The sequence below is a fragment of the Notolepis coatsorum genome (genome assembly GCF_963971535.1).
Source record: "Notolepis coatsorum genome assembly, chromosome: 18".
Classification (NCBI taxonomy): domain Eukaryota; kingdom Metazoa; phylum Chordata; class Actinopteri; order Aulopiformes; family Paralepididae; genus Notolepis; species Notolepis coatsorum.
The window spans coordinates 23,188,451-23,204,253 of record NC_140182.1 but is presented as its reverse complement, the minus strand read 5'-3'; the positions used below and the strand labels follow the sequence as shown (position 1 = coordinate 23,204,253).

General features: G+C 45.8%; 1 protein-coding gene across 3 annotated transcripts in view; it reads left to right on the top strand.

Annotated features, from left to right (window-relative positions):
• The window catches only part of dgkzb (diacylglycerol kinase, zeta b), a 189,632-nt gene that overhangs the window by 155,626 nt on the left and 18,203 nt on the right, over positions 1–15,803 (top strand). For 2 of the 3 annotated variants that reach the window (XM_084334851.1, XM_084334852.1), the window contains exons 26-28: positions 8,264–8,353; positions 12,275–12,343; positions 12,477–12,514. In XM_084334851.1, coding sequence (XP_084190977.1) covers positions 8,264–8,353; positions 12,275–12,343; positions 12,477–12,514 — 197 coding nt within the window. The remainder of the gene's footprint in view (positions 1–8,263; positions 8,354–12,274; positions 12,344–12,476; positions 12,515–15,803) is intronic. The other variant, XM_084334853.1, reaches the window with a different exon arrangement.

Genomic DNA, 15,803 nt, shown 5'->3' with positions numbered 1-15,803 from the left:
CCAGTATGGCCGTGAAATCGGTATTAAATTATATTCAAAGTGGTCTTAAAAAGGTCTGAAATGTAACTTGTTGAAACCTGCAGGAACACACCGTTACGACAGAGTGGAGGCCTTTACAGCAAGCAGCCGTTAGTGTATACAGCCAACATCGCTGGTTCTTCCCAGTGTTTGTGGAGGACTTGCCCAAGTCTTTTGTAATAAAGTGCTCCAGGGTCTGCGTTTCAAACGTTACACGTTCTCTTTCGAGGATCGCCGCTTTAGCGAAAGGCACGTCATTTAGCATGAATAGCTAGCAGGTCTATTTATTTAGCCTCATTAATGAGGGCGTGCTATGCAAATCAAATCAAATGTATCTGTAAAGCCCGAGATCACATGGAATAGCCCCCATGGGCTGTACAAGTCTTCTTGTACAAGTCGAGAAGAAACAACACAAAAGATAAAAAAACAAAAACCACGACTCACTAAAAACCTAGCAATAGGGGGAAAAAGAAAAAGCACCACAGGCGGTGTGGAGGAGGGAGACCTCAGATGGGCTGTTCAAAGGGGATCCCCCAACTGGATGTTGGTGATAATATAGTGTTGCAATGGATGATAGATGGATGGAGAATAGAACAGGTGAATAATTGGTATGAATGTATATATATATATATACATGTAATGAAACACAAGGTAACAAGGTACATAAGAACATAAAAAAGTTAAATAGAGCTAAGGACAACAACAAAACAAAGAAGCATAGGAAAACTGAGGGAGATGTAGAGTGGATCCTACATGCAAGCTGTGAGTGATCAGCTGGCGTGGTTATTAAGCTCCCTGGCATTTGGATTTATTCTGAACGCTGTGTCAAGTTCCTCGCGGTGTTAACCACTGACTTCACGCCCGCGCGGTCAGCTCATGTAACGTGTTGGTATTGAGCTCAGCGCTCAGATTCCTCGGGTGTTAAATAGAAGCATCATCGTATATCACAGTAATGAGTCGTTCATCACCGGGAAGGAGACGAGAGAGTGAGAGACACGGGGGCTGAGGGCAGGAGAGAGTGAGAGATACTGAGGGCAGGAGAGAGTGAGAGACACTGAGGGCAGGAGAGAGTGAGAGATACTGAGGGCAGGAGAGAGTGAGAGACACTGAGGGCAGGAGAGAGTGAGAGACAGTGAGGCTGAGGGCAGGAGAGAGTGAGAGACACTGAGGGCAGGAGAGAGTGAGAGACACTGAGGGCAGGAGAGTGAGAGACACTGAGGGCAGGAGAGAGTGAGAGATACTGAGGGCAGGAGAGAGTGAGAGACAGTGAGGCTGAGGGCAGGAGAGAGTGAGAGACACTGAGGGCAGGAGAGTGAGAGACACTGAGGGCAGGAGAGAGTGAGAGATACTGAGGGCAGGAGAGAGTGAGAGACACTGATGGCAGGAGAGAGTGAGAGACACTGAGGGCAGGAGAGAGTGAGAGGCTGAGGGCAGGAGAGAGTGAGAGATACTGAGGGCAGGAGAGAGTGAGAGACACTGAGGGCAGGAGAGAGTGAGAGACAGTGAGGCTGAGGGCAGGAGAGAGTGAGAGACACTGAGGGCAGGAGAGAGTGAGAGACACTGATGGCAGGAGAGAGTGAGAGATACTGAGGGCAGGAGAGAGTGAGAGACACTGAGGGCAGGAGAGAGTGAGAGACAGTGAGGCTGAGGGCAGGAGAGAGTGAGAGACACTGAGGGCAGGAGGGCAGGAGAGAGTGAGAGACACTGATGGCAGGAGAGAGTGAGAGACACTGATGGCAGGAGAGAGTGAGAGACACTGAGGGCAGGAGAGAGTGAGAGGCTGAGGGCAGGAGAGAGTGAGAGACAGTGAGGCTGAGGGCAGGAGAGAGTGAGAGACGGTGAGGCTGAGGGCAGGAGAGAGTGAGAGACTGAGGCTGAGGGCAGGAGAGAGTGAGAGACACTGAGGCTGAGGGCAGGAGAGAGCCAGGGGGGGAGAGGCCATGATGCAGGAGAGAGCCAGGGAGAGAGACCCAGGGGGGAGAGGACATGATGCAGGAGAGAGCCAGGGGGAGAGACCCAGGGGGGAGATGCCATGATGCAGGAGAGAGCCAGGGGGAGAGACCCAGGGGGGAGATGCCATGATGCAGGAGAGAGCCAGGGGGAGAGACCCAGGGGGGAGATGCCATGATGCAGGAGAGAGCCAGGGGGAGAGACCCAGGGGGGAGAGAGCATGATGCAGGAGAGAGCCAGGGGGGAGAGAGCATGATGCAGGAGAGAGCCAGGGGGGAGAGGCCATGATGCAGGAGAGAGCCAGGGGGGAGAGACCCAGAGGGGAGAGACCCAGAGGGGAGAGAGCATGATGCAGAAGAGAGCCAGGGGGGAGAGGCCATGATGCAGGAGAGAGCCAGGGGGGAGAGACCCAGAGGGGAGAGACCCAGAGGGGAGAGAGCATGATGCAGGAGAGAGCCAGGGGGGAGAGGCCATGATGCAGGAGAGAGCCAGGGGGGAGAGACCCAGAGGGGAGAGACCCAGAGGGGAGAGAGCATGATGCAGAAGAGAGCCAGGGGGGAGAGGCCATGATGCAGGAGAGAGCCAGGGGGGAGAGACCCAGAGGGGAGAGAGCATGATGCAGAAGAGAGCCAGAGGGGAGAGGCCATGGTGCAGGACAGACCCAGGAGGGAGAGACCATGATGCACCAGGTGTATGTTCCCCCACAGCCTGTGCTGGTGTCAGCTGGAACACATGGATCTAGCGTGGCTAGACTTGTTGGGAAGTGTCTGGTCACATTTTGCCTTGTTGTCACCAGTGCGACTGGGGGATCAATAGCATGGCTCTGCAACTAATGTAATCCAACGTACACCGGGTCTAGTTTATAAACAAATTAGCTTTATTCTCTATTATACAATGGCATGCAAATTTCTCGATTCTGATTGGCTGAAACAGTCAAGTTAGACGTTATTTATCATAACACACGCTCGTGATCCCAGAACCCGCCCACAACCGAATTACAATCACTCCGCCATTTGAGTTTTTAGGAATGAAACCAAGATGGCGGACAATAATCTTTATGAACGGATGTATTGATAGCGTCATAACGACTCATTCAAAAACGATTCTGTCACGTGGAATGTGTTAGTTGCTTACACAATGTTGGATTATGTAATTGGTTGGTCATGAGTCATTGTGAAACAAAATATAAATCGCACGAAGTGTGTTGTTAGATGCCATTCGTCAAAAGGACACTCTCATTTCACTGTTAATAAAATTATCAATCAATCCAATAACACACGCTCACTTCACTGTTAGACGGCATGCTTTGAAGCCTTGTTGTTTCGAACTGGTTATGCTTTGGCCCTCTTTCGAAGTCGGTTATGCTTAGAGTTTATCTTTAGAGCAGGGCGATAGACCACCAGCCCTGATTCCAAACTCTAAGCATAACCGACTTCGAAAGAGGGCCAAAGCATAACCAGTTCGAAAAAAGGCGGACATTAATACAATTTTCAATCAATCAATCCAATAACACACGCTCACCTCATTCTTAGATGCATGCTTTGAAACAGCGCACCTCCGAGCTGCTTCTATAGAAAGTAGGTTAAAAAAATCCCCCTATAGGGAGGCAACTTCTCTTATTTCTTTTTTTTAACCTACTTTTTCTGCAGATGGTTTTGTGAATAAATCTCCATTATGCTTCAATTAATGTGTTTATTGTATAGCAATAAGGTTGGATGAATTCGGCAATTGTATAAAGATGTAAGCACTGTCTATCTGTAATAAAATTTTCAATCAATCAATCCAATAACACACGCTCACTTCATTCTTAGATGGCATGCCTTGAAACAGCGCACCTCCGAGCTGCTTCTACACACAGAGGCAACTTCTCTTATAATTTTTTTGGAACAACTTTTTCTGCGGATGGTTTTGTCACTAAATCTTCAATTAATGTGTGTTTATTGTATAGCAATAAGGTTAGATGAATGCGCCAATTGTATAAAAGCCATTACACCACTTGTAGTCGTGTGTTAGGAGAATTAGAGCATGCCTAGGGGGGTCTAACGACCCTCGGCTGCACCTCGGGCCTAACAACCACCCCTAGGCATGCTCTAATTCTCATAACACACTCCTGCGCGTGATGTAATGCTTAAGTATTGTTCTCAGTTGTGAAACAGAAAATGTGCCCATACTGTGTCAAGTGACGGTAAAAAGAGGTTGTGTGACTGATGCTAAAATTGACATCAACTATATAGAATGCAGTGAAAGCAGCATTGGCATGTTTCAACAAGTATTCAGGTGGTAATTAACTCTGTCTACCTCCGTCTACCTCTCTACCTCTGTCTACCTCTCTCTCTACCTCTGTCTACCTCTCTCTACCTCTGTCTACCTCTCTCTCTACCTCTCTCTACCTCTCTGTCTACCTCTCTCTCTACCTCTCTGTCTACCTCTGTCTACCTCTCCGTCTACCTCTCTGTCTACCTCTCTGTCTACCTCTCTGTCTACCTCTCTCTCTACCTCTCTGTCTACCTCTCTCTACCTCTCTGTCCACCTCTCTCTCTACCTCTCTGTCTACCTCTTTCTCTTGTCTACCTCTCTGTCTACCACTCTGTATCTCTCTCTGTCTACCTCTCTGTCTCTCTCTCTCTCTGTTTACCTCTCTCTCTACCTCTCTCTGTCTACCTCTCTCTCTGTTTACCTCTCTCTCTACCTCTCTGTCTACGTCTCTCTCTCTGTCTACCTCTCTGTCTCTCTCTCTCTGTCTACCTCTCTCTACCTCTGTCTACTTCTCTCTACCTCTCTGTCTACCAATTCTATTCTATTCAACTGGGCTTTATTGACATGGGGAACATACGTTTACATTGCCAAAGCCAAACAAAACAAAACAATCAAACAGAGAAATCAAAAGAATTTACAGAAGGAATTTCTTGTACAGTCTTTATGGTGGTTGTATTCCGTTGGATGTCCTTTTCTTGTCACAGCAGCTCACAAATCTTACTGCTGTGTTTGTACATTCTTGTATTTCTCCCAGTAGGTATGGGAGTTTTGAGTTATTGTCCATGTTTTCAAAGTCTCTTTGGGTGTTTGCAATTTGTGGGAAGTATATGTCTCTGATGTCTTGGTATAGTGGGCAGGTTGTTAAGAAGTGGAGCTCGGTTTCCACCTCATCTTGTGTGCAGTGGGTGCACAGACGGTCTTCTCTTGGGAGCCAGGTCTGCCTATGGCGGCCTTTCTCGATGGCTAGGCTGTGCTCGCTGAGTCTGTACCTAGTCAAGGATCTTCTTAGTTTTGAGTCAGTCACAGTGCTCAGGTATTCTGCCACTGTGTACTCTCTGTTTAGGGCCAAATAGCATTTCAATTTGCTCTGGTTTTTGGTTGATTATTTCCAATGTGTCAGATAGTTTTCTTTTTGTTTTCTTATAATTTGATTTAGTCCAGTGTGGTTTCTGTCTGGTGGCTCTGCTTGTGTTTGTGAGCAGAGTCCCAGAACCATCTGGCTGAGTGGGCATCTCTCAAGGGTCTCTCTGTAGGTGAGGGCTATGTTGTTGAGTGTGTCTGGGTCACTTTCTTTTAGGTGATTGTGGAATTTAAATGCTCTTTATTGAATTTTGATGATTAGTGGGTATCTTCCTAATTCTGCTCTGCCTGCATTATTTGGTGTTTTCCGTTGGGTGTGGAGAATGGATTTGCAAAATTCTGCATGCAGAGTCTCAATTGGGTGTTTGTCCCATTTGGTGAAGTCTTGGTTTGCAAGTGGGCCCCAGACTTCACACACAGGGAAATCGGTTCTATCACAGAGTCTAATATTTTGAGCCAGATTTTGTCTACCTCTCTCTCTCTGTCTACCTCTCTCTCTACCTCTTTCTCTACCTCTCTGTCTACCTCTCTGTCTACCTCTCTGTCTACCTCTCTGTCTACCTCTCTGTCGCTCTCTCTCTCTACCTCTCTGTCTACCTCTCTGTCTACCTCTCTGTCTACCTCTCTCTCTACCTCTCTGTCTACCTCTCTCTCTACCTCTGTTTACCTCTCTGTCTACCTCTCTGTCTACCTCTCTGTCTACCTCTCTCTCTCTCTCTGTCTACCTCTCTCTACCTCTGTCTACCTCTCTGTCGCTCTCTGTCTACCTCTCTCTGTCTACCTCTGTCTCTGTCTCTCTCCATCCATCTCGCTGTCTCTCTCTGTCTACCTCTCTCTGTCTACCTCTCTGTCTAACTCTCTCCATCCATCTCTCTGTCTCTCTCTGTCTACCTCTCTGTCTACCTCTCTCTCTCTCTGTCTACCTCTCTGTCTACCTCTCTGTCTCTCTCTCTCTCTGTCTACCTCTGTCTACCTCTCTGTCTAACTCTCTGTCTCTCTCTGTCTACCTCTCTCTCTACCTCTCTGTCTCTCTCTCTGTCTACCTCTCTCTCTACCTCTGTCTACCTCTCTGTCTCTCTCTCTGTCTACCTCTCTGTCTACCTCTCTGTCTCTCTCTCTCTGTCTACCTCTCTCTACCTCTGTCTACCTCTCTGTCTCTCTCTCTGTCTACCTCTCTGTCTACCTCTCTGTCTCTCTCTCTCTGTCTACCTCTCTCTACCTCTGTCTACCTCTCTGTCTCTCTCTCTCTGTCTACCTCTCTCCGTCTACCTCTCTGTGTACCTCTCTGTGTACCTCTCGCAGCACAGTGTAGAATGGTCATATCAAAACCAAACCTATAACTTATGGTTTCAATAAGTTTCACTCTACTCTCTCATCTCTCATTTCTCCCTCTCTCTCTCTCTCATCTACATTTTTACATTTACATTTAGTCATTTAGCTGACGCTTTTATCCAAAGCGACTTACAAGTTCTGTACGACAAGCCATCAGGAAGAGCACAACTCTATCAGCTGAGTAACAATGTTCATCAAAGTGTTGAGTGCTACAGTGTAGGTTAGTTTATTAGGACAAGTGCATGACAGTATGGTTAGTTAGGGTTAGATTTTTTTTTTTTTTTTTTTTTTTTTTTTTTTAATTCAGATAATGGTTGAAGAAGTGCGTCTTTAGTCGACGGCGAAAGATTGGACGTGTTTCGGCTGTCCTAACTGGGGTGGGTAGTTCATTCCACCATTGTGGGGCAAGGACTGAGAATAGGCGACTTCTCTTTGATGACCCTCCCGGAGCTTGGATAGGAGTAGGTCTGAGGCGGCCAGAAGATGCAGAGCGTAGGGGTCTTGAGGGTGTGTAGTTAGAGACCATTGACCGGAGGTAGGCGGGAGCAGTTCCCTTTGCCGCACGGTATGCTAGGTCGAGGGCCTTGAAGCGGATTCGTGCAGCAATGGGGAGCCAGTGCAGGTCCCTAAGAAGTGGGGTGACATGGGCCGACTTCGGTAGGTTTGAGATCAGGCGGGCCGCTGCGTTCTGAATGAGTTGAAGAGGCTTAGTGGCAGTGGCCGGGAGGCCAGCGAGCAGTGCGTTGCAGTAGTCGAGGCGGGAGATGACTGTTGATTGGACGAGGAGTTGGGTGGCTTCTTTTGTCAGGAAGGGGCGTATCCTTCTGACGTTGCTCAGGAGGAATCGGCAGGTTCTGGTTGTCGCTGCGATGTGAGCAGAGAAGTTCAACTGGTCGTCGAGGACAACACCAAGGTTCTTGGCGGTCGGGGACGCGGTCACAGCTGCATTCTCGACTGTGATGGAAAGGTCGGTCAGGGGGGAGGATTTGGCCGGCAGGTGGAGCAATTCTGTTTTGCTTAGGTTCAGTTTGAGGTGGTTGGTCGTCATCCAGGCGGAGATGTCGGACAGACGGGCCGAGATCCGCTCAGAGACGTGGATATCTGAGGGAGGGAAGGAGAGGAAGAGTTGAGTATCGTCGGCATAACAGTGGTAGGAGAAGCCATGAGACGTGATAATGTTACCCAGTGATTTAGTGTAGAGGGAGAAGAGAAGGGGTCCTAAAACCGAGCCCTGGGGGACACCCGTCCGCAGGGGGCGGGTGGCCGACAGGGTCCCTCTCCATGACACTTGGTAGGAGCGGTCATTGAGGTATGATGACAACCATGTCAGCGCAGAGCCAGCCACTCCCATTCCTGCGAGGGCCGCGAGGAGGATCTGGTGGTTGACTGTGTCGAAGGCTGCAGATAGATCTAGGAGAATCAGGACAGAGGAGAGGCCTTTCGCTTTTGCTAAGTGAAGTGCCTCTGTGACCGCAATGAGGGCTGTCTCTGTGGAGTGACCAGTCCTGAAGCCTGACTGATTAGGGTCTAGGAGGTCATTCTGTAAGAGATAAGCAGTAAGTTGGTTGGATACAGCACGTTCATCTCTCCCCTTTCTCTCTCATCTATCCCCCTCTCTCTCTCTCAGGGTAAAGGAGAGTCAGAGGAAGAGAACCTCTAGTGACAGTTCTGTGGCCGAGGCCCTGGGCCAGGGCTCCTCCAAGACCAGCCTCTGCAGGTACACACACATGCACGCACACGCACGCACCCACACACAAGGTCTTTGCACACCTGTTTGTCTTAGACAGGTGCGTCAGAGGGGAGCAGGTATCATCCCTTCATTCATTCATTCGTTCATACATTCAGTCTTTATTTCAACTCTAAATGCATTGAGGTCTCATTGTCAATGAGGTTGAGCGTGTATACAGTACATACATGCATAATACATACAAAATATATATATATACTATAGATATACAATAAATGTAAAACATAAGAGTACAATTAAAGCAACTGCAGATTATAGTGGTATGCTTGGTGATTAAGGATTTAACCTGACCAAAGGATACCAAAAATATTGAGTTTTAGAGTTTGCTGTATGCTAAAGACTAGGGCATGTCTTGTGACTGTCTAAGGATGAGCAGAGTATATTAGTGACTGTCTAAGGATGAGCAGAGTATATTATTAGTGACCTGTCTAAGGAGGAGAAGAGTGTAGTAGTGACTGTTTAAGGAGGAGCAGAGTATATTAGTGACTGTCTAAGGAGGAGCAGAGTATAAGTGACTGTCTAAGGAGGAGCAGAGTATATTAGTAGTGACTGTCTAAGGAGGAGCAGAGTATATTAGTAGTGACTGTCTAAGGAGGAGCAGAGTGTAGTAGTGACTGTTTAAGGAGGAGCAGAATATATTAGTGACTGTCTAAGGAGGAGCAGAGTATATTAGTAGTGACTGTCTAAGGAGGAGCAGAGTATATTAGTGACTGTCTAAGGAGGAGCAGAGTATATTAGTAGTGACTGTCTAAGGAGGAGCAGAGTATATTAGTAGTGACTGTCTAAGGAGGAGCAGAGTGTAGTAGTGACTGTTTAAGGAGGAGCAGAATATATTAGTGACTGTCTAAGGAGGAGCAGAGTATATTAGTAGTGACTGTCTAAGGAGGAGCAGAGTGTAGTAGTGACTGATTAAGGAGGAGCAGAGTATATTAGTGACTGTCTAAGGAGGAGCAGAGTATATTAGTGACTGTCTAAGGAGGAGCAGAGTATATTAGTAGTGACTGTCTAAGGAGGAGCAGAGTATATTAATGACTGTCTAAGGAGGAGATGAGTATATTAGTGACTGTTTAACTCATTCAGAGCCACGCCCATATGACCAAATTAGGGCTTCTATGCCAGCACTTTACTCAATGGGAGGACAGGGATATTTGCGAAGGTTAAACTATATCTTAAATTATGGGTCTAATACACCCGTCGCTTATCAATGACTTGCTTGCAGTCAACATGTACAAAACGGATTGTTTTTTCATCTGTACATTTCCGTTTTATACCGTTTTGAATACGAGTATAGTTTTGGAGATTTCTAGTCATTCCAGAGAAATATGCAATAATCGCCTTTAGTGGAATACACAAAACACGTTGTAATTTTTCGGCTGATTTATGAATAGTTTTCAAATAAATGCTAGATTATCGAGAGTATATGTGTCCTTATGCACGATACAAAAGCGGGCTGAAAAATCGCTTATTCGTGACTTGCTCAGCGCTAACGTCACACACACACGCTCCGATGGCGGTGATAGGAACATCTGATTAACCCAAGATTCGTAACATAAATTCCTTACCTCACATCAAAGGAGATGAGTATATTAGTGACTGTTTAAGGAGGAGATGAGTATATTAGTAGTGACTGTCTAAGGAGGAGCAGAGTATATTAGTGACTGTTTAAGGAGGAGCAGAGTATATTAGTAGTGACTGTTTAAGGAGGAGCAGAGTATATTAGTAGTGACTGTTTAAGGAGGAGCAGAGTATATTAGTAGTGACTGTTTAAGGAGGAGCAGAGTATATTAGTAGTGACTGTTTAAGGAGAAGAGTATATTAGTAGTGACCGTCTAAGGAGGAGTCCTGTTCTCATTCTAGCAGCCTCTGTACCTTATTTTCTTAGTTATTTAAATGTTATATAATTGTTTACTGATAATAATAATAATAATAATAATAATAATAATAATAATAATAATAATAATAATAATAATACAACTTTATTTGTATAGCACCTTTCATACAAGAATTGCAGCTCAAAGTGCTTCACACATCAGCAAGAAAAGACAAAATGAGCACAAAGTGCAGACATAAAAATCACATCGTTTTTCACATTAAGCTCCAACATCTCGTATAGGCCACCTTGTTTATGGTTTGATTCTATGGCAGTTTTAATATAATAAAATAGTTAGTAAAATAGAATAGACAGAGTAAAATGATGCAATATTGCTTGCAGTGCAATAAAATAGCCCTCATTTACAGTACAATAATCACAGTGTTGGTGTAATTAGTCTAGGTGGCACAGAGCAGCGTATCGCTCTAAACCGAATAAAGTAATGCTGAATTACTGTTTAACAGTTTAAAACCATCTTTACCCACTTTCTTCCCTGTTTGATATCCACACAGTTTAAAACCTTAAATCACCCACATCCCCATTGAAAAGAAATATAAATTGTCAGAAACATATTTTAGGTTCAACATTAGGTAGAAAAGGATTCTAGGAGTGTAAGGTAGTGTTGAGAGAGGTATGGCTACGCTAGACTAATGTGCGTATAGCTAATCCTTCACTTACTAACCCTTCACTAAATACATGCTAAGTACATTCTGGTAGGGCTGGGCGATATGGCCTAAAAACAAAATCAATTTTTTTTTTTTTTTTTTTCGATTTCCGATTATTTTGATATTTTTTTCTGTTTCTGATTTCTCTGATTTTCTCCCTGTCCCAATTAGTCGTTGTGCCAATTCCCCCCCCCCCCCCCCCCTCCCCTACCTGGCTGCTGTATGCATGTTCTCCTACGAGTCGGTACAAGGGCGTCCCGAGTCGATCGCACGCTTCCTCCGAGACGTGCGCCGACAGCCAGTGACGTCTTTTCACTTGGCAGCGAGGACTCTCATTGGTGAAGTGTAACGCGTGGGAGGGCACGCTATCTCCACCAAGTCTTGCCCCGCTTAGCAAGCGCCGAGACCTGACCTGTAGGCGTCGCTGTCCACAACGACAGATTCCCACCGCCAGCTTCCCCACCCCCTAATACTGCCAATTGTATTAGTGTGAACGGCCAGCCAAGCTGGTGGCAACGCCGAGAGCTGGGCTCAAACCCAGCATCTCCTGCATTGGTGACGAGCACAATCTCCGCTACGCCACCTGACCGCCCCTCGATTTTTTTTTCTCTTGAAAACTAGAAACGCCTAGGAAATCATTCAAATAACCTTTGTTTTTATTTGACACAAAAAGATTATCAAACCAAGATGAATTTCCCTATTGGGATTGAAGTGCAAACCTAACTTTCACCAATCTTCACTTAAAAAAAATTATAATATATATATATAAAAGGTTACTCTTGATCAAACAAAGATGAATGTCCCTATTGGGATTAATAGTGCAATAATAGCTTTTTCACCAAACTTCACTTAAAACAAATAAAACGTGCCTCTTGATCATCAAACAAGAATGAATTGCCCTATTGGGATTAATAAAGTGCAAATCTAACTTTCACCAAACATCATTTTTTGTAAAATACAAAATCTTTTTTCTTTTTTTCTTTTTATCGATTTTTCTTTTTCAAAATCGTCTTAGATCATTCATTCGAATTAATCGAAAAATCGATTAATCGCCAAGCCCTACATTCTGATCAGATAGGCTATAATTGTTTTCTTTATAAAAACAAGATTTGATCTTTAAAAAATATTCTTCAATCCAATATCTGCAGGTCTAAATAGGTCATCATCCCCTACAGTCACTGGAGTGTCTGCCTGCATCATATCTACTGCATTCCCATGTGATCCATGTTGTCTATACTGTGTCTCCATGTCATCCATGTTGTCTATACTGTGTCTCCATGTCATCCATGTTGTCTATACTGTGTCTCCATGTCATCCATGTTGTCTATACTGTGTCTCTTGTCTGTGTCTCTGAAGGAGGGGGGCATCAAAGCTTGTGAATCGCTCCAACACGACTCTAGCTGATTTCAGACCTAATGTTACTAGGTATGCTGTGTGTGTGTGTGTGTGTGTGTGGTGTTTCCGTTATGTGTTGTATTGTTCTTTTCCGTGCTTGGTGTTTTGTGGATGATGATAACAAACTTCCTCGTCGTTGACTTGGCGTTTCTTTCCTCTCCAGCTCCAGTAGCGCTGCAACCTCGCGGGATGCTGGAGAAGGTACATGGAAAAGAAAATTTTATTTGTTTTCATGGAAACAGTATTTCCTTCTCTTAACACATTCAGAGCCACGCCCTTATGACCATATTAGGGCTAGCGTGCCAACACTGAAGTCAATGGGAGGACGGGGAAATTTGCGAACGCTTAAACAATATCTTAAATTATGGCTATGGCTATAATACACCCATCGCTTACCAATGACTTGCTTGCAGTCAACATGTACGAAACGGATTGTTTTTTCATTAGTACATTTCCGTTTTATACCGTTTTGAATACGAGTATAGTTTTGGAGATGTCTAGTAATTCCAGAGAAATTTCGCGATAATGGCTCTTTAGTGGAATACACAAAACACGTTGTAATTTTTCGGCTGATTTATGAATCTTTTTCAAATAAACGCTAGATTATCGATAGTATATGTGTACTTATGCACGCTAGAGAAGCGGGCTGAAAATCGATTATCCATGCCGTGGTCAGCGCTAACGTTACGCACACACGCGCGCGCGCTGCGATGACGAGAAAAAAACATCTGATTAACCCAAGACTGGTCAAATAGAGTCCTTACCTCACATCAGATGTTCTGCAAAAAGATGAATCCAATTCCTGATCGCCATTCCAAATATTGATCGCGTTTATTGATCCAACGTTATAGCACCAAAACATATAATCGACGCTGCTCCGAGCCTCCCCAGTAAATGTGGTAACAGCTACTGCTTGCCCGAGAAGGGAAACCCGGACCGGAGTTATTTTCTGATGCACAGTCCCACCCAATCCAATCCAATGATGTGCAATACCATCCGGGAGACGATAGGCGGCGGTATTTGCCCTTTTCGAGCTCAGACCCATTCCCAATGATAACGTCAGGCTGGATAGATGAAAATGAATGGATATTGCTAATAAAAGAAATAACGATTAAAACCAGAGTTTTCTCGGGTCTTGGCACTCACCGCATGGCGAGTTAACCCGACTAATCACGTGGTTGGCACTGAATGGGTTAAAGGAACACGTCAACTTTAAGGGAAATGCACTTACCCTCTTCTCCAGAGTCCGACAAGAAGATACATACCAATTTCCTCTCTGTGTGTTCAGTAGAAAGCTACCGGTTTGCAAGCTAGCCTAGCTTAGCTTGCAAGTGGATACAGAGTGGCTAGCCAAGGCGTTGGCCAAAAACACCTCACATTTTTAAGCTAGGCTAGATGGTCTGTATCCGCTTCCATTCATTTGTGCTAAGCTAGGCTAGCTTTAGGGGTGGGACGATACATCGATCCAGATCGATATATCGATCTATTATCAATAATCAAATAGGATCGATGCAACGATCCGGCTTCAGAACTCAACACAGCACAGAGACCGCCCTCATCAAAATCACCAACGACCTCCTCCTTGCAGCTGACTCTGGCCACATTAGCATCCTCATCCTCCTGGACCTTTCTGCAGCCTTCGACACAGTCTCCCATTCCATCCTCCTCAACCGCCTATCCAACAACCTCGGAATCACTGGCTCAGCACTCTCCTGGTTTCAATCCTACCTCACCACCCGGACACAGTTTATCACCATCGGCGATTCCAGTTCCACCCCGGCCCCAGTCAACCAAGGCGCCCCCCAAGGCTCCCCCTCGGTCAGATCATCCGCCGCCATGGCCTGAGCTTCCACTCCTATGCCGACGACACACAGCTCTACCTTTCCACCAAACCATCCACCCATCTCCCCCCACACTCCCTTATCAACTGCCTTCATGAAATAAAAACCTGGATGTCATCTAATCTTCTCAAACTCAACAACGATAAAACTGAGCTCATGGTTGTGGCACCCAAGGCCCTGCTCCGGAAGGTTGGGGATCTCACCCTCAACATAGACGGCTGCTCCATCTGCCCATCCCCAAAGGTCCGCAACCTGGGCGTTATCCTGGACTCCACCCTTTCCTACCAAGCCCATGTCAGTTCCGTCACCAAATCCGCCTTCTTCCATCTCAGAAATATCTCCAGACTCGACCATCACTTTCCGAATCCACAGCTGAGACCCTCATCCATGCCTTTGTAACCTCCCGCCTGGACTACTGCAACAGGGTCCTGTCCGGGGTCCCAAGCAAAACCCTGGACGAGCTCCAGTATGTTCAAAATTCAGCTGCCAGGGTTCTAACCCGCACCAAACCCTGGCAGCACATCACCCCCACCCTCATCCACCTCCACTGGCTCCCCATCAAATCCCGCATCACCTACAAAACCCTCCTGCTCACCTACAAATCCCTTCACGCTCTGGCACCTCAGTACCTCACTGACCTCCTACACTCAGTCACGGTCCCTGCGATCCACGGACACTGGTCAGCTCTCCATCCCCCGAACCAGACTGCGGACCTTCGGGGACAGAGCTTTCAGTGTGGCAGCTCCCACCCTCTGGAACTCCCTCCCCGCAGAACTCCGCACCGCCCCAACTCTGGACTCATTAAAAACCCACCTCTTCATTTTTGCCTTTAACCCCTAATTTCTCACTTTATATGTATATGTTGCGTCTGTCCACTATGTTTGTTACTTTGTTATTCCCCCCCCCCCCCCCCCCTATGTAAAGCGACCTTGGGTCTTTTGAAAGGCGCTATATAAAATGAAGTTATTATTATTAACACATCCCCCGCCATTGGTTATACCCATCAATATACCCAGTCTGCCACCACTGTAAGCCTATGGAGATGTTTACCTTCTTTGCAGGGCTATCACTTTTAAAATTGTATTGCTATATTGACATTACTATGGCCCATTCAACATCGATTATCTATCGTTCAGGATGTGGGAACGTTATACTTTTTCATTCATACAAAAATACCTTCTAGAATATAAGTGTTTTTATCATTTTCTGCAGTAATTCCTAGAATGTGAGTTATAGGCCTAAACGCATATATAGATTATCGATTGCCGTTTCTTCCCTATACACCCTATATTAAAAAATGCAACTGTATATGATCGGTATACGTTATGCTTCATCATGCGTGGAGGAAGGGGGGGGGGTCGTTTATAATTCCCCGATCATCAGTAAATGCTTTATGTAGTATGGGTGGATATATTGATCAGATGGTTTGCAAACAAGGAAATGCACAATCGGGTTGAAAATAACGTTATATTCCTCTTACCGTGGGTCAAAGAGACTGGCGGTGAAAGATCCCAGGTATACGACGCTGATCGCCTAGGTCCATTTTCGGTTTGTATGTCGCAATAAACGCCGAAATCATATCGATTATTAAGTTTAGAAAGTGATCCATTATGTACATTGTGTCTGTCGGGAGTCATGCAACTATATCT